Source organism: Podarcis raffonei, chromosome 8 (assembly GCF_027172205.1).
Source record: "Podarcis raffonei isolate rPodRaf1 chromosome 8, rPodRaf1.pri, whole genome shotgun sequence".
Lineage (NCBI taxonomy): Eukaryota > Metazoa > Chordata > Lepidosauria > Squamata > Lacertidae > Podarcis > Podarcis raffonei.
Genome location: NC_070609.1, coordinates 49102653 through 49121623, shown reverse-complemented (window position 1 = coordinate 49121623; position 18971 = coordinate 49102653). Strand labels below are relative to the sequence as shown.

The 18971-nt window shown below is 45.2% G+C and overlaps 1 protein-coding gene across 6 annotated transcripts in view; it reads right to left on the bottom strand.

Annotated features, from left to right (window-relative positions):
- Nucleotides 1–18762, bottom strand: part of FANCA (FA complementation group A) — a 38423-nt gene extending 19661 nt beyond the window's left edge. For 3 of the 6 annotated variants that reach the window (XM_053399914.1, XM_053399916.1, XM_053399919.1), the window contains exons 1-17: nucleotides 18654–18762; nucleotides 17040–17149; nucleotides 15901–15979; nucleotides 15364–15497; nucleotides 14499–14594; nucleotides 13526–13599; nucleotides 13145–13257; nucleotides 12177–12259; nucleotides 11404–11437; nucleotides 10283–10349; nucleotides 8312–8424; nucleotides 6685–6761; nucleotides 5656–5797; nucleotides 3902–4035; nucleotides 2603–2713; nucleotides 2251–2346; nucleotides 1941–2000 (exon numbers count right to left, since the gene is read on the bottom strand). In XM_053399914.1, coding sequence (XP_053255889.1) covers nucleotides 1941–2000; nucleotides 2251–2346; nucleotides 2603–2713; nucleotides 3902–4035; nucleotides 5656–5797; nucleotides 6685–6761; nucleotides 8312–8424; nucleotides 10283–10349; nucleotides 11404–11437; nucleotides 12177–12259; nucleotides 13145–13257; nucleotides 13526–13599; nucleotides 14499–14594; nucleotides 15364–15497; nucleotides 15901–15979; nucleotides 17040–17149; nucleotides 18654–18690 — 1560 coding nt within the window. In that variant the 5' untranslated portion in view covers nucleotides 18691–18762. Of the gene's footprint in view, nucleotides 1–1940; nucleotides 2001–2250; nucleotides 2347–2602; nucleotides 2714–3901; nucleotides 4036–5655; nucleotides 5798–6684; nucleotides 6762–8311; nucleotides 8425–10282; nucleotides 10350–11403; nucleotides 11438–12176; nucleotides 12260–13144; nucleotides 13258–13525; nucleotides 13600–14498; nucleotides 14595–15363; nucleotides 15498–15900; nucleotides 15980–16084; nucleotides 16131–17039; nucleotides 17150–18653 lie in introns of those variants that run through there. The other 3 variants (XM_053399917.1, XM_053399918.1, XM_053399920.1) reach the window with 3 other exon arrangements.
- Between the last annotated feature and the right edge of the window lie 209 nt (nucleotides 18763–18971).

Below are 18971 nucleotides of genomic sequence, written 5' to 3'. Positions count from 1 at the left end.
GCCCAACAGAGACATAAGAGGAATGAAAAGCAACCTTTCCTGCAGGATACACTTGAGAAATTGAAATAAGAACTCCCTGAAAACAAACATAGCTATAGCAAACAGCTTTTATGTATCACACTTAAAAGAAAAAGACCAAATTTGTTATGCTGCATTTCCACCAGTAAATTCCAGCATCTCTGATCAGACTTAAAACAGAAATAAATGAATAGAATAATATTGGTCCGAACTAAACGAACCGGAATGTCATGGTTCGTTTTTGTCATGGAGATTAAAATTGGACTCACTTACACTTTTCTGTCTGCCTTTTACGTAACTGCACAAAAGTTACCAGTCTGCAAACATTTTACATGCCTTGTTCATCTGCCAGCTGTATTTCCACACTGGGCTTCCTTCCTCTGTTTCAGTGCTGAGTGCTGAGGAAGTGCTGAGCACCGCAGATCACCTGCATGCAGAGCCTACCCACCTACAGCTACCAAGCAAATGCTCAAACACAAGGCTGCTGTCACCCACCCTTTTTTCCCCTGACCGTGTGTAATTAAAGCTTTTGCCTCCTTTCAAAGTAAGGCCATGAGTTCTAAGCCCTGCAGGCGTCAGGAGAGGTGAGATTCCGAGTAGGGAATGAGCATCAAAAGTGCAGGGGAAAAGGGAGGTGAGAATGGGTGGGACTGCAAGATCAAGTTAGGCCTTTCAAAGACCCCAAGGGAAGCCTCAGAAACTGAAGCAGAAGCCCTGGAGGAATGTGCCCCCACTCCAAAAAAAAAAACCACAAAAAAACAACAACCCTGAGCTCTGATTAGTAAAAGGGTTTGCCTGCTTCAGCATTTGGTAATTGCTCATCAGATGTCAAGCTGAAGAAGGGCATTGATAATGCAAGGTAGTTTTCATGGTGCTCAGAGAGACCCCATTCTTGGCTTAGCTCCTGGCTACCTGAAGGGCTGCCTCGCTCCCTCTGTGCTTCTCTGTCGCTGAGGCAAGCTTGGTTGGGATTCACAAGAGCAACTTCTTTCTGACCACATTTAAATCGTGCAATTCCCTTCCTCTTCAGGAGGACTGCTGGCCCCTCTCACTCTCTCAATTTTCTGCTCCCAAGTTAAGAACTTCCTTTTTCAGATAGGCTTTTAATTTGCCTGGTTAGTGCAAAATGGCTGATCCTGCTACTTTGTGCCGGTCTTATCTACAGCAATGCTTAATTTGTTTGTGTTTGATGTCATTTAAACACCAGCCAAAGTCCTTTTTATTTTCTCAGGCCTTTTAACCCTTGGCTCATTTACATTTTTATGCTGCTTGGTGTCTGTTTTTAATTACACTGGCTCCTTTTATATTACGGTGCCCTAATGTTTTTGCTTTAATTTTTATCTAAATTGTGATTTTAACTTTTCGTAAGCTGCCCCGAAAACCTGTGGAAGTGCAGGGTTACAGAGCAACCAAGCAATAATATAAATAAAATTATAATAGAAATTAAGATAAGCCATCCTGAATATCAGCTTTTAAAATAGTGGAAGGGTGGAACAGAAATTGTCCAAGTCAATACATGCCCACTTTACCCTTCAACAGAGCCTTTTTACTCCCCTCTCCACCCCCAAGTCCAGCATGCATGTTGCAGTACTAGTGTTGCAGTTCAGAAGCAACCAATGTGATGCCTTTCAGATGCTACCCAATTCCAACTACCACCAGCCAGCATGGCCAATAGCCAGGGGGGATGATGGGAGTTGTAGTCCAGCAACATCTGCCTGCCCTCACGTTGGTTCTCCATGTTATAACCTTAAGATGCATCATGGTAGCAGTCATAAGGCTTAAGAAACATTGTAAAGTCATATTGTTAATGTTCTCCCCATGTAACCAATTATTAAGGTCAAGTCTACACTTGAGAGAAGTTACCACAGCAGCAAGTCATAGAAATTATACTTATGGGGTCAGTCCAGGTGGTTCTTGTGTACCTGCACAGCTTCCTTGACAGAAGACAAATCCTCATAGAGACCCATGTCTTCTATTGCTACCTGGAAAGAGTTGAAAGAAAAAGGAGCACAGCTGAAGGCATGGTGGTGGAAAAGGGCAGGGGGCTTAGTGCAAAACAAGACTCATCCCTAGAACTGGTTTCCGACAGCTCCGGGGCTAATCTTGCCTTTCCTACCCTGCACCCCCTGCACATCTGCAAGAGAGGAGGCAGTTTCCAGGTAGCTGACTGAGCCCCTGCACCTCCCTCTTTAAGAGGCTGAGCCCCGGAAATGGAAGAAGCCCTTCACTGACCTTGAAATCAGCCAATCGGGTTTTGGCAAGAGTGATGTATTCCAGAAGAAAGGGGCGGTATTTGATGGGTACGAACGGCGGGTGCATGATGTGGACCTAGAGAGACAGTTCAAATCAAGGTTAGGCCAAGAGTCATCACTGTGCCCATTGGATGCCCCTAGCAGTTTTCCTTTCCAAGGTAAGGGCTACAGAGAACAGATGCAAGATTTATTGCACACAGGTACACTGATTGCTGCCTTTTTGTATGCATATGAACAAAACAAAAAAAGCATAGAGCACTTTACACTTCCTAGAAGTTCAAGCAGCAGTTAAAATCTAAAAATAGGTGGCAAGATCCTGTCGCATGTCTCACCTTCAGGTATTGAGGGGCTTCCAAGGGCACCAGCTCCGACAGGAACTTGAAGAGGAAGACTAAGGCCTTCTTACTGCTACTGTGGAAGCCACTGCTGCTCCCAAAGGCAGCCTGGAAAGCGACAGCAACACACAGAAGACTGTTCAACTATGCACATCACTGAGACAAGGGCATTCATTACAGTGGTACCTCGGGTTAAGTACTTAATTTGTTCCGGAGGTCCGTTCTTAACCTGAAACTGTTCTTAACCTGAAGCACCACTTTAGCTAATGGGGCCTCCTGCTGCCGCCGCGCCGCCAGAGCACAATTTCTGTTCTCATCCTGAAGCAAAGTTCTTAACCCGAGGTAATATTTCTGGGTTAGCGGAATCTGTAACCTGAAGCGTATGTAACCCGAGGTACCACTGTACTGCAAGATGTAGTGACGGTCACCAATTTAGACAGCTTTAAAAGGAGAAAAGGCAAATGCATGGCAGAAAAGGTGTCAATGACTGTGCTACCTGTAGGACTAGAACTACTGCACACCACCTAGGAAACTGCCTTATACTAAGCCACACCGTTGGTCCATCTTGCTCAGTATTGTCTACACTGACTGGCAGCGGCTTTCCAGGATTTCAGGCGGGAGTCTCTCCCAGCCCTAACCTGGAGATGCTGGGAATTGAACCTGGGACCTTCTGCTTGCAAGGCAGATACTTTACCACTGAGTTATGGCCCTTCTCCAACTGGATGGGGAGAGAGCAGGAGAGGGCTTGTGCTCTTATGTCCTGTTTGTGGGCTGAAAAATAATCTGGAGGGCCATTGTAGGAAACTTGCAATCTGCTATAACGGGGGTGTGTGTGTGTGCAAACCTGTGGCCCACCAGATGTTGCTGGACTCAAAATGCATCATAGTCCAAGAAGAGTTAGAGCCCAACATCTTCTGTAGGGCCACAGGTCCTGTCCCCCCAGCACTCTTGGGATTCTTCTGTGCAGCGCTGGTCCAGCCACTTTTCACTCCAAGTTTGATTGATAATGTTTTTACGTTTTGAGTTTTCTGTTCCGCATTCCCTTTGCCATTTGGATAAATGAAGGTGTGGGTTGAACAGCAGTGCCAAATTCCTGCTGTGCTAATGCAGCCTTGCTCCATTTTTATTTCAGACCCATGCCAGCCAAATGCAAAGCACCTTCAAATCCAGGTTTCTGGTACAGTAGCTCACTCCTGTAGAGGCTTGGCTATCCTTCAAGACACACACTCACACACACACCATCCTTGTCTCTGGCATAACAAGTTTCTTGGGGAAGCGTCCTCCATTTGCTCTTACCTTAAACCATTCTGCATAAGACATGAATATCGCAGGGCCCTCCAAGGCTGCCTGGCGGACTATTATGAATGCGGTGATCATGTTTTCCAGGTCATAGTCCTCAAAGGCTTTTCTCAACAGGCGATCCAGGAGGTCTAGAAGAAGCACAGCAAGATCTCCAAAATATTACATACCTATGGGGAAACCTGGATGCTAATAAAAAAACCAAAAAGGTAACCCTCTGTTCAAAGATCAAACAAGATATTGAATACTCTTGTATTATAATTTTTTTGCAATTAAAAAATGCCAAGGAAATTGTTGTAGACAATAACAGACAACCCTGTTGTCTCAGTTCACAGGCCACAGTAGCAAATGTGCTACTCTTTCCCACTGGCCCAAAGCAACCCAATGAGCTTCATTGTTGTATGGGGATCTGAAGGTAGGTCTCCCTTCTAGTCCAATGATCAACACCAGAGCTCCTGTGTCATATCCCTCAGCTGACAGATGTGTGGAGAAAGAAAGAAAGAAAGAAAGAAAGAAAGAAAGAAAGAAAGGTCATTTTTTTGCTGTGATATGGCTATTGTGGAATAATTGCTTATCACCATCATTAAACATGTTTAGCTGCCTGGTAAAGACGCAGCTCTCTCAGGAGAGTAGTTACTGATTTTTGCTGATGCTGCTACTACAATATGGGAAGTCCTTTTCTTCTTCTTCTTGCAGACTCCTATCACATCTACTGCTACAGTGTTGTTGCTTTTAAGTTTAAATCTTCACTGAGCATTTTGATTTGATTGTTTTTACTATTCGCTAACTTTAGTTTTGGATCGGTTTTCAGAAGAGCCAGATATGTGTATTTTCTTTAAAAGTAAGCAAACTCATACAGTACTGATCTCATAACTACTTAAAGGGTTTTAAAGCTCCAACATTATACAACCACATTTAAATCTCTATATATTAATGCTCATACCTGAGCATGAACTTCCAGCCTTCCAAAGGTAATGGAAAAAGCCGTTCTCTGCAGAATGGGGCCCTGGCACGTACTGCAAACATATGAGCATATGCCCCCTCCAGGTGGCAGTTTAAGCTGCAATTAATAGCAGTTTAAATAGTCTCAACATAATGTAAAAGGTAAAGGTAAAGGGACCCCTGACCATTAGGTCCAGTCATGACCGACTCTGGAGTTGCGGCGCTCATCTAGCTTTATTGGCCAAGGGAGCCGGCATACAGCTTCCGGGTCATGTGGCCAGCATGACTAAGCCGCTTCTGGAGAACCAGAGCAGCACACAGAAATGCCATTTACCTTCCCGCTGGAGCGGTACCTATTTATCTACTTGACTTTGTGCTTTCGAACTGCTAGGTTGGCAGGAGCAGGGACCGAGCAACGGGAGCTCACCCTGTCGCAGGGATTTGAACCGTTGACCTTCTGATCGGCAAGTCCTAAGCTCTGTGGCTTAACCCACAGCGCCATCCGCGTCCCTTATAATGACCCACAGCTAAATTAAATGTTGACCACCTGCGTCAACATAATGACCCACAGCTAAATTAAAAATTCAGAGAGAGAGAGAAAGAGAGAGAGAGAGAGAGAAGAGACTTGGCAAAGCCATCCAAGTCAAACTGATAATATTTGGCAGAGAAGCCAATATTATTTGCGAATATTTCTAAAACACTGAACAAACAGCTGTGAGCATTGGATCACACCAGCCATTTTCCTCTCATGTCTGTTGGTTCTGCGCTTGAAAGACCAGCAGCCGCCCAGACATCTTCTCCAAACATACCTTTAATCAAGTGTTGTGCTTGAGGATGACAGACTAACAATGTAGACACACAGGAAAGGACATGGTGCCAATTCACTTCGCTTGTCTCTAAGACCAGCTGCAAATGATGCGTCAGCTCTTCTGCTTTGAACACCACAAACAACTAGAAGGGAAGGAGGAGGAAATCCTGTTGGAATCGAAGGAAGCTGGGGCAGAGCACCGAAGAACACATTCATGCTTCAATCCTGACCATCACACTGCTGATCAGTGTTAGACAGTATTAAACAAAGTGGAATAATGGTCTGGCTCATCCTAAGGCAGCTTCCTATATTCCAGACCTGAAACCCAACCTAGAGGAGCTGGGGAAGCAGGAACTCCCACTTCCACCAAGAGATCTCTGTACTGCCAGTGCCCCTGAAGAGCCACTGGATCCAGACTTCCCTGCCCAGGACTGTAATTCTCCACACCAACCGCCTGGTTTCCTGGTCAGTGTCACTCTGCATCTCTCCCAAAAGATGGTGAGTCAGGCAGGACCTTCAAAGCTAGCTGCCCGTGAGGCTATTCAGCAGGAGGGGAGTGTCTATATATAAGCAGAACTAAGAAAAGAACTCTTATCCAAGCTTTCTGCCCTGGAGAGATGAATCCTCTCTAAGGCCAGAGCCAAATGGCTTCCCTTCCTTGCAAGGAAGCAAGAAAACACCCTGAATACTCCTCCTTGCTTGCACATCCCCTTTTGATATCCCCATTCTGTTTCGCAAGCCTCTTGGCACAAACAACATTTCCCCAATGCATTGTTTGGTTTCCTGGCCTCAGCTTACAAAGCTATTGGCTTTTATTTTTTTGTTCCGTGAAAGAGAGCAGGCTCCTATTTTGCTATAATTGAAGCATGCTACTTCTGAAAAGCCCAGACGCAGCACATATCATGTTACAGGGACTGTACCAAAGGGTACAGTTCCAGTAAGCTGCACGAGCTTCAGGAAATAATAATAAACAAGGGTTGTGCTAAAATGTGAGGTGTTCCTGGTCAGATCCCACAAGGAAGAGACATACTTTGCGGTACAGCATGATGAGCACCGAGCTGGTTCTTGCAAAGCTCCAGTCTCTCTGTAAATGAATGGCTTCGAAAGCTGTGTTCAGAGAAGACAAAGGGGAGGGGGGAAAATCTAACTTTACAAACCAGTAAGAGCAATTCTGCCAAAGGATAAGAAAATATCAAAGGCTTCCCTTGCTTATGCCTCACAAAATAGGTCAATTGTTTCTAGCAACTCCTAAAACCATTAAGCCCAGGGCCTCTTTCACTGGTTCTCTTGCACACGCTGCTCGCTGCATTGCTAAGGCACTGAGTGAAAAGCTGTGAGTTCACAGGGATGGAGGTGTTTGCATTTCCATAGGGCAATGGAGGGTTGCCTTTCAAGAAATACACGACATAGGATGAGTGAAAAGCAAGTTATCCGCATGATGCTCCGAGGGCAGACTTGTGGCTTAGTAAGCGTGCAGGTGACTCCTGAAATTCTGCTATCTTCCAGAAGAGCTAAATGGCGACAACCTCCCTGGCTGATTAATAGCCAGCTATTCTACTGGAGGCTGTAACATACTGTAACATTTACAGTATGTGAAAAGTAATTGTTAGCATGAGACCAATGTGCATTTTGCTTTTGTCAGCCAGTTGGTTGGCTTATTTAGCTGGGAAATGGTTTTAAAAAAAGAAGTCTGAAATACAATTTTTAAAGACTAAGGAGGAGGAGTGAGAACATTCAAGCCTAAGCTGTTCTTTTTCCAACTACCACCGGAGTCCCAACTTATCCCACGTGCCTCTGGCTTCATGTTTTCTGGCCTGGACCTCTCCATGTCTGAGGGCTACACTGCCTTTAGGACAATTTGTCAGGGGATGAAAGCTGGCAGTGGGTGGGGTCAGAGCCCAAAATGGAGGGAGCCAGCCTTCCTTTTCACTCTCTCCTCCTTCCCCTGCCCAATGAGCTTGGGCAGAGGAGTTTTGAAACCAGGCTGAGGACCACATGAACTTACGCAAGGAGCTGCATGGCCACCCCTGCCTTAAGCCTATCTCTGAAGACCTCATCAAACAGGGGTGGCATTTTAGAGACAGTAGCAGGGCCTGGGTCAAAGGGTGGGGGCTCTTCAGGAGTTGCTGGTTGCATGACAGGAAGGAAAAGCAGACCCTCCTGAAATCACCAGCCAGCTCCACATCAGGTATATGAAGAGTTATGCCCAGTATGATTAACTCCTCTCTCATCCATGGAGTCCTAGCTTTTTTTAAAAAAAAAAACTAAACTAAAATCATTCTAAAACCAGTAATACATCACCAAAGACATCAACAATACATATTATCATTACATCATTTAATAATTACTCTCAACGTACGTAATATGTAACCAGTCATATATTGTACACTGGTCAACATTAACTTCCAGTATTCCCTAATTTTGCGGCATTTCTAACAAATGAGAGTTAAGTCCACACAGACAAAATTACCATGCCAACACTACTGCCATTAACTCATGGAGAAATCTGGCGTAATCTTAAGGGAAGGGTGCGTGTCTAAACATCCATTTATAAAAGCTTTGTTTTAAATTCACACTCAGTGCTAACTGGGGCACTGACTTCCCAACCCATCTTCTCTATAGGTCTGTTTCCCAGTTCCCTTGATAGGAAGCCCCACCTGTTAGCTGAGCGTTGTAAGTAAGAACCTGGGTCAAGGTGTGACTAAAGAACTGATGCAGAGACTCCGGAGGGACTGTGCCTTGGGATGCCGTCATGCCAAATACGCAGAGCCTGGAAATGGAAAGGGAACCTCTAAGTCTCAGTGCTCAAGAACAATGACTCATCAGAGGTGAATTGCTGATAATGGCTCCAATTTTCTCAGTATAAAGACATTCACTAGGAGGGCTGTCAAAATGAATGTAAATATTTATCCATTTTAACATATGCAGAAAAAATACACTAGATTCCCCCCTTGAAAGAGTGCAATCCAAACACCTTAGAGCTCTCCTAACGCATGGGTTAGACTAGAAATGGGGATGATGAGAATGGAAGCTTATATCTGCCTAACATCAATCTACAAATGGCTGACATTGAATCTGCTCCCCCGAGGGATAGCCCCACTGATCCTCTGCGACCAGTTCCAGTCAGGCTGGCAGACAGCAGTCCTGAACACCCTTCAGAAACTGGGTTTTGCCCCTCAAGCCCTTCTAAGTCTGGGGTTTGGCCAAGCAAAAGCTACGGTTAGGCAAAGAATCATAGACACCAAGAGACAACAGGACTGCTCAAGGTGCCCCGACTATAAAATTGGAGAAATTGAGAGAGATATAGCTGCACCAGCAGCATATCTCTTCTTTCTTGTATCCAAAAATGCAAGAAGGGCTTTTACACTCTCCAGAAGCTCAGCTCTGCCCTTGCCGGTCCTGAAAGGATCCTTTTAAAAAGTCCCATATGCTCAGAGACTTTGGGCTTGTTCATTGGGGGATATAGGAAGCCCAGAGCACTTATTCTTTAGATGTCCCTTTTATGAAGAGGCATGGAGTGAGACCATTGATCCCCTGCTGGTGAGGCTCACTGACCTCCCGGAAAAGCAAAAATTCGACCTTTTCCTGTTAGGCAAAGATCATAAGACGACCCGGATGGTCGCCAGATTCTGTGTACAGATCTGTAGGCACAGACCATCTCCCGACTCAAACTAGTTCGTTAAGAAAATCCCCAAACTCGGTTCTATGGGTGATTCTGGGTCATCTCTCTGTGGTAGCTTATCTTAAAGTTTTAAGTGTCTATACACTTATCGCATTTTTAAATTTTAAATTTACTGTTGTACATTGTTTTAAATGTTTGTTTTCCTTCTGGGATTGTACCCCCAAGTGTGTTTTATAAGCTGGTCTCCAACCGTAATAAATTATCTATCTATCTACACTAGATTCCCCCACTACATACACACAAACCCTGTTGCACAAAAGCAAAGAATGGGGGTTAGGGAAGGAACTCGGAAGGAATGCAGATGATCAGGAAAAGGTTTAAACATACCAACTTCCAGGAACTGAACTAATTGGGTGCTATAAATAGGCAGATAAGGAGAGAAAGCAGGTGGAATCAGCAGTTTGCAGCCTGGAGAGAAATGCTAGCATAGGAAGCTCAAGGTAAACATCACCAGTCACAACTGCTTCAATGATTTGTGGACTTCAAAAACAATGCCTAGGATTTCCTTTGCAAGCTGCACATTGGCCAGGACTGACAGATAAAGAACATAAGCACTGGGACACTGCAGCAAAACAGTGGACCATCTATGGAGTCTACAGAGAACGGCTGCTGGACACTGAGGTTCTATTCTTAGGGAGGTTATCACACAACACAAATGACTCGTGTATCTTTAGGGTGAGGAGGGAACTGAAACTGCAGGCCACATTCCATGAAACCTAGGGTGGGGGACCTCTGGCCTTCCAGATACTGTTGGAGAACAAAACCCATCATCCTCGACCACTCGCCATGCTGGGTGGGGCTGCTGGACCACCAGTTCCCTAGCCCTGTATTAAACGATGTGCTTGCATAGTTAAAAAGTGCTCCCCCTGACCATTTCACCGCTCTCATAGTCATGTATAACCCGTTGTTCTTTGCAAAACCTCTAGAGTGGGGCATGGCCCCTTACCAGCACTTCACTGCCTTCAGTGTGGAGGCCTTTTCCTGCTTTTTTTCAGCCGCAGCATCGAGCACCCCTAAAGAGAAACAAAAACAAAGTAGCCTCAGTGGGAAACACAGCTGGAAAGGACCACCCACAATATGGAAGAAGCCGTTTGGGAGGCACACATTTAAGGAGATGACCTCATTAGGAGAGTGGTGGAAAGGAACAATTCTTCTCACGTTGAAGCTATTATGAACAATTTTTTAAGAGGCAAAGACTTGGAAACAATTAACCCTGACCTTGAACCACTCTAAGAGGTTTGATGTGCACGGATTTAGCTCTGAAAGGTTGCCCTAATGTTTATACTCCAGAAGTAACTGGGGCAGGAAGATTTGTTGTGCCAAGTGCCTCTAAAATGAACGTGAGCTGCACATGAGCAGGTGGGGAAAGGCAATCAGAACAAACAAAAGCAGCAGGTGACCTGGAACCCAAAGATTTACAGGTTTTCCTGCCTTCCTGTTGCCGTGCAAAGAAACAGCTGAAGCACATGGCAACAAATAACAGATGCAGTGTAGTCGCTAACTTAAAACTCACTTAGTGGTACAACTGCTCAGGTAGCCAAACGTTTCATACCAGCAGAACATTGTTGCACAAGAAAATACATAAGCAGGTTGCTGGTAACTTTGTTGCACAACAGATTGTGCGATGAGTTTCCGGCAGCACAAATGCTGCATTGGATTACCCCGTTGCGGGACATTGGAATTCACCCCCATCCACCAGCGCATGAAACCCTGGTCCCAGGGGTGTTACTACAATTCATAGAAATGTGCAACATGATGATTTGCAGTTCGTTCTCAAACTCCAGCAGATAATAAATGCTCATTTAGAAAAGAATTAGTGCCAACTACGAGGCAGCAGTCAAAACATGAGATCATTCCAGCTACTCCTCTTTCACATTACAGCTCGTTTTTATTAGCAATCCCCAGCTCTCTTCGAATGCAGTGGTATCTGGAAAGGCTAATTACATACACAACACATTCCAGCATGTCAACAACACCCCCAGCCGTCAGAATAGGGAGAAGTATCTCTACTGAGGTGTAATTATAATTTAGATCCCAATGCAATTTACTTCTACAGGCACCACTTACATGTCAACATTCTCTCAAGTACAGCACAGCAGACCTGTTTTTTAAAAACACACACAAAAAAATATAATAATTATTAGCTTTTCATCAGATATGTTCACATAACAGACTCTAAGATGCTCTGCCTCTTTCAAATGTAAAGGGAAATAAATTTGTCAATCAATTAAGTGCACAGGCTTCAATGCAGTGCTGCCCCCTTCCTTGATGGAAGGCATCAGTCAGTAGAACAGGGGATGAGGTCATTTTCCCCATAGGCCCTCCTCCTTTCCCATACGCTACTTGAGAGGTTTGGGGAACTCTCTTGGGAAGACATGGCGGCAGAGGAATTGCCAAAACTTACTTCCTCTCCTCATGGAGGAAAGAAACAAGGATGAGGAAGCAAGTGCAGGCTTTTGAATAGAAGGCAGTGACTCTGGGAGAGCATCGTCTTGTGTCCTGAAGCTTGCATGAGCTTTCAGAAAAATTCCCAAGGTCCACAAATTCACTGTTGAGGGCTAGGACTGCTGACTTGCCTTGTCTATGGGCTGCAAGCTAGCAACACAGGAAGCTGCCTCATATGTACCAATCAGAGCAGTGATCCACCCAGCTCAGTACTGTTTACATTGACTGGCAACCTATCTCCAGAAATTCAGAGAGGGGTGTGTCCCAGTCTTACCTGAAGATGAAGGGAGAACTAAGCTCTTGCTGCTGAGACTCTAGTTTCATTCATCTCACTGGTGCGCCAAAAACCATTTTATTAAGAACCACAACACTTAGTGATTATGCATTGTCCTTACTTTGGAGATTTTCTGCAACTGCAGCTTCTTTCCCATCTCAAACGTTTTCTGAAATCCATTATGAAGGAGCACAGTCACAAAGTCTACAAATTAAGAGCAAATCCACTGTCAGCATACTCCCAGCATACCAAAAAGGAAAGGAAGATAATCTAAAAGGGCAGCTCCTTGCCCATCTTCCCTGAGGGCTGCTGAAGACCTGCATGCCCTGAAGGAAGGCAAAAGCAAGGAAGCTCAGGCCAGGGAGCACATATACCATCAGTTCCCAGTTGGCAGGAGAGGACCCTCTCTTCATTTCACAAAATGCATTTGTTTTAGTGCTTAAATTGTAAACCACATTAAGTGCCTCGGCAGAAAGGTGGTATATAAATCCAATGAATAAATAGAGGGAAGTTAGGAGGGAACAAAGGAAGGCTGGAGGCAACAAATGGTGTCTGGAAATCCCTTCTGTACAGAACAGGGTTCACCTTTGGTTTATTAGTTTAATCACTGAAGAAATAAAAATTAAATTGTTAATGAGGAGAATCATCAGACCCTGAATTGTCTTAGTCAGGATATTCTGGGTCAAAGACCAGCAGCGCTAGGGAAGGTTCTGTTTAATTCCCAGGCAATTAAAGGACTATGCAGGGAAGGAATGAAAATCAAGAATAGAGATGGGGATCTTTTCTCCCTCCAGATGTTGCTGGAGTAAAACTCCCAACTACTGGCCATGTTCCTGGGGCTGATGAGAGCTGGAATTCAACATCTGGAGGGCCACAAGCCATCCCAGCCCTGGCCTAGAACACCCAACAGAAGGCAGAGATGGACTGGCATCTTCCAGCCCTCAGAAGGATTCCTGGGCTTTCCAATGTGCAATAGCCACTGCCTTCAGACACAAAGGAACCTGCTTCTAGTCCCCACAGGAGCCAACATCTAACAACCCCCACCCCACCGACTGCCCCATACCAACTGTGTTCCAAATCAGAGCTTGCCTGTAAGCATGGACCCCAGTGCCTCTGTGTCCAAGGAAGGATCTTGTGTTTGATGGCAAAGACGACAGAGACAACTGCACAACCACTCCTCCAACGCAGGAGCATCTGGATTACTGAGAAGAGACAACACCAACTGCAGTTCCCAATATTATCTTTTTCTAGGGACTGTTTCCCTGACCCACAAGTCCCCCCACACACCCTAAAGCTGCAAATCTTTTGGGTCACTGCAAATCTTGCTTAGCGCTCTATGTGCAGCCTTGTCAAATGCACCTTTATCTTATGAGTGTAAAATACAAGCTGCCACAGACGAGGAGGCCAAAGAGCTGACCATATTTCATGTCAAGCCCAAAATCCTAGCGAGTCTTGGCAGCCTCTACTTACTTCTCCAGCAGCTCTTCCAGGCTGACAATGTTCTCTCTGTGTAACCGCCATGCAACTTCCAGAATGAGTGGGCTCTGGGGGAAATAACGCTACCATGAAGTTCAGGAGCCGCAAAGAGGTATGGCCAAGCACCCACAACCAAATAACTCAGCCACTTGGCTAAGGCTCAACAGCTGATTAGTGTGGCCCACGTAGTTGCTGAAGGCCCACATCTAACCACAACCCATTTGCTGCCTCAGCTGTGGAAAGCTATGAAGACATTGTCCTGACATTTTGTGAGAGATCCGTATATAAATACTTTGCATGAATAAATAAAAATAAATAAATCTCAGAGGCAATAGGATAGCTGGCAAGGGCCAAGTATTATTTAAGTACTACAATGCTAAGAGTTTATTAAGAGGCCTGTGCTCTTAAGTTTGCTACTTAAATTGTTTGCTGGCATCAGAAGAGGAATCCTGCATTTCTCCCCAACAATGTAAAGGCACTTGTCAGCATTAAGGCATCAAAGAGGAGTGAAGCTATATGAGGAATGTTTTTCCAGCACATGTGTCTATAGATGGAGTGGGGAATCTGTGACCCTCCCAGATGTGGTGGGGTTACAGCTCCCATCATTCCTGACCACTGGTTGGGGCTGATGGAAGCTGGAGTACAGTGGTACCTCGGGTTACATGCGCTTCAGGTTACATACGCTACAGACTCCGCTAACCCGGAAATATTACCTCGGGTTAAGAACTTTGCTTCAGGATGAGAACAGAAATTGTGCTCCAGCGGCGCGGCGGCAGTGGGAGGCCCCATTAGCTAAAGTGGTGCTTCAGGTTAAGAACAGTTTCAGGTTAAGAACGGACCTCCGGAACGAATTAAGTTCTTAACCAGAGGTACTACTGTACCACTAACGTCCAGAAGGTTGCAGGTTCCCCATACCTGGTATCTAGCATTTCCCTCTTAACACCCCATATTTCTAAAGCATTCTTACTTGCAACTTCCAGGTTTCTTGAGCGAACCACAAACGGCAGAAAGCATTGTGCGTTAACAAATCCTTCAGAGACTGAAGCAAGCATGACAACTTTTTCTGTAATTGAAGAAAAGGGTGCTGTTTACTTAAAAAATGATAATAAGTAGCCTGCAGCTTTCAAGGGTGCAGACTCTTTATCTCGCCCTTCCCCTCTCCTTGCAGCTGCTTGTACCAGACAGGTAAAGTGAAGGGATTTGGGGCGATGAAGTAAATGGACTATAAGAGGGCAGCATACAAGGAAAGCAGTGCAGAGGGGCTCATGGGGGTTTCAGTGCATTTGAAATGCCTTAGATATGAGCTGAGCTATTTCTCAGTTTCAGGGAGGGGGGTGAAATCCCATGTGAACTGCAGGGAGAGCTCACCTATTGTAATTCCCAGAGGCCAATCAGACATCAGTAGGTCACAGAAACCTCAGAAGGAAGTTGCCAAGCTGCCCCCAACAGCCTTCCCCAACATGATACCCTCCAGATGTTTTAAACTACAGTTCACATCACCCCCAGGCAGCATAGATATAAGATGCTGAGGCTGATGGGAGATGTAGTCCAAAACATCTGGACATGACCACAGCAAATGAAGCATGAGCTAAAAATATTCCACTTTCATCTCAGAGGAACTGCAGGTAAACCCAAATGAATGCCATAATTCCTGTTTGCAGACCCTCTAATTGAGGTGACATTCTGTGTGAGGAAATAGGTTGCCAACCTCAGCCTCTAGTTCCTCTAATAAACATTTACAGTTTATACTTAGAGACAACAGCAGCAAGATGGGGGGGTGCACTTCTCTCCCACTCTTGCCATGCCCAGAAATGGAATTCCCTCCTGCTTACTCTCTGCTCTGCATTCAGCATCACAGCTTGACCAGACTCAGCAGAGATCTTCTCAATGTTTCCAGCAGCTATTCTGGCTGACAGGATTTCCACTGGCACACCCAACATGAAGGCCTGATCCTGCAAGGCTGAGACTAGAATGTAATATCAGAGATGGAAGTGTGAAAAGAGAGGGGAAACAGGGTTAGCAAGGACAGATTGTGCAATATAGCCTTATCTATTCTTGCACCTGCACCTTAACAATAACACCCAAAACAGAAAGTGGGAGGGGATATATTTCAAGGGAGAAAACACAACTTGTTCTTAAAAGTTCCCAGGATAAATTTCCAGCATTTCAAGCTAAAAAAAAAAAAAAAGGCTCAGGCTACAAGGTTAGGAAAGGTCATTGTCCCAAAAATTGGCAAGTTGTTGCTCCCAGTTGCTGTTGATAGTACCAGACTAGACAGAATGTTGATCTGAATATTTTTATCTTTCTGAATAGATTAACTTGATTTTCAGCAGCTCCCTCTGGCAAAACAGATAATCTCTTGCACCCACCCACAAATTGTTCTGGAACGGAAGCTTCATTGGCTGGACTAAAGGAAAGTAGCTGCTTGTTCCACTCTGAACTTCCCACCTGTAAAAATAACACAGAGAGAGACATGTTCATCTTACTTATTACTTACGTTATCAAATATAACCTAGCCTATTCCAGATGCAACCTCAAAATGCTTGGGCATACTTGCACAGCAAACATTTTGGAGTCCAGAAGGTAATGCCAAAATTCTCTGAAATGGAATTTACTCATCTGTTGCCCTCCAGGTGCCTTGGACTACAACTCCCATCAGCCCTAGCCAATGCTGGCCCGGGCTGATGGGAGTTGTAGTCCAAAACATCAGGAGGGCAAACAGGTTGGTGAAGAGAAAGGGAGAACATTCCACAGATAGGGGACTTACTCAGTCAACAAATCTGCACATTTCTTTATTCAAATAATTTCTCTTGTTTCATAGGATAAGATGATGTGCAAAGGAAGTAGAATGCAGGAAAAACACCCAGTGGCCTCATCAGGTTTCAGATATTTATCCACACATTTTCTTTTTTAAAGGACAATCATTTTATGATGAAAGGAAACTTAACAGGTAGTAGTATGGAAAATGTTCATAAGAAATTAAGGCTGCAATCCTAAACATACTTTCCTCTTGGGAATTTATATTTTTACTACGGAGTTTAGAGAAGGTATCTTACGGAGCTGTTTTTTGTTTTTGTATCTGGCTTTTATGCAGCCATTTGTATTTTAAGATGATTGTGGGTTTTTATTGAAGTATGGTTTCATTGCTGTTTTTATTTCTTGTATAATGCCTAAAGAGTTTATTTTCTGAGACATCTCATAAAATACAAACAATAAATAGGCAGTAAGCTCTACTCAGCTCAGTGGGACTTACTTCTGAGTAAGCATGCTTAGGACTGCCACTGTAAGGCAATTTTGCTCCCCGTGGACTTACTATTCTCTCTCCAATAAGAATCAACTCCAGATATTTATTTTTAGTCATCTGTATTTACCCCCCCCCCCAGTGCATCCTGATGACTCCTGTCCAGTAGCACAATTTAAACCAGGAACATAAACACAACACTGAAGTTCAATGGGAGCGAAGCAGGCACCAGGAAGCTGTTGGAAGTCAACACTGCTACTTTCTTACCTCAAGCAACAGGTCACCCAAATTGTGATGGCAACTCAAAATATGAAGAGCTGCCTCCTTCAGCTTCTGTTCATTTTTACGTTCACATTTCTGTTTCTTGGATCTTCCAGCTTTTTTGGGAGGGGTAGGGAGAAACAAAGAAATCTTAGTCCAAGAAGGCATGCCACTAAATTTTGCTATGGTGGTATGGAATGGTAATTGGTTCAAGCTGAGTTGAACTCTGTGCATCCTGATGGAGAATGGGAAAATATTTCCATTTCCAGTAGCCACTTTTAAATACGAGGGATGGGATCCTAAGTTAACCTAAGGAAGTTCATAGAAGGAAAGTTTGCCATTCTCTCTTTCCCTCTGTAGCCTGTCCAGAGGTCTAGGGGCCCTCCTGAACAACATGGGTGTTGTAGAAGCTGCTGGAGTAAGGAACAGAGAACTTTTCTTCTATAAGTTTTTTAAAGTTAACATTTCTGAGGATCCAAGTCCCATTTTGGGCAAGCCTCCCCTCTCCCAGCACCCCCCTCTATTCAACATTATTAGGACCTTAAGGTAAAGGTAAAGGGACCCCTGACCATTAGGTCCAGTCGTGGCCGACTCTGGGGTTGCGGCACTCATCTCCCTTTATTGGCCGAGGGAGCCGACGTACAGCTTCCGGGTCATGTGGCCAGCATGACTAAGCCACTTCTGGCAAACTAGAGCAGCGCACGAAAATGCCATTTACCTTCCCGCCGGAGTGGTACCTATTTATCTACTTTCACTCTGACATGCTTTCGAACTGCTAGGTTGGCAGGAGCAAGGACCGGACAATGGGAGCTCACCCCGTCACAGGGATTCGAACTGCCGACCTTCTGATCTGCAAGTCCTAAGCTCTGTGGTTTAACCCACAGCGCCACCAACCAAGATACCTTTTTGTGCATGCACACGAAGGCTTATCCCCAGAACAAACTTAGTTGGTCTCTAAGGTGCTACTGGACAATTTTTCTTATTTTTTTCCCATTTATTTTGACTGCTTCAGACCAACACAGCTACCTACCTGAATCCAACATTATTAGGGAGAGCCTTACTAACCCTGGGGAGGGCATTCCATAGGTGAGTAGCAATCACTGCGGAGGCTCAAAAAGCTCAGGATGCAGCATCAAGATCAGGGATGATGGGAGCTGTAGTCCAGCTAACATCTGGAGAACCACACACTCCCTATTTTTGGAATAGACAGTACTGGGCTACATGAACAAACTGTCAAACCTTTTATAACGATACAGTTTCCTATGCTCACCTTACAGGTTAATACACCTCTCAGGGTGGTTGTGAGAAGGCTCTGAGCTGTTGGAAGGTTGCATAACAAACGTTAAACTTTAGTTTGCTCTCAGGTTCAGCCCCCAGATCAGCTTTCTGTGCCAGAGGCTCAACACAGGACCTCTTCTATAACAGTCAACACAGCCCCTGAACATGCACAAAGTACTTCTTCCTACACAGAGCAGGGCTCATTCCACACTGCCTCCCTAGTAAAGAGAGCTTCTGGGCATATACAAAGTACAACAAGAGATACAAACACACTGGGCAAGAGCTGCAGCCCTTCTAAGGAGAGCTTCTGAGCATACACAGAGTGCAACTACTACGACCTACCCAGGAGCGCAGAAAGGGCTCTCTCTCCCGCAGACATCGCTTCCTTCCCTTCGGTTCTCCGTGCGCGCGCGCGCGCGCGCACCAACCAACCAGCGCGCCCTATGCCCTCATTGGCTGCCAGCAGGGCGCCTTTGCCCAATGGGAAGAAGAACTGGAGGCATGCCCTTTGCCGTTTCCTAAAGCAGAGCTGCGGCCATTTTGAGAGTGGCGGGGAGGAAGGTAGGGGAGGGGAGGCGCCATCTTTGGGGTGGCGGCACAGAAGAGTTAGGCCGCGCCCGTCCCGCTGTCATTGCTGAGCGAGCCTTGGAAGGGGCGGGG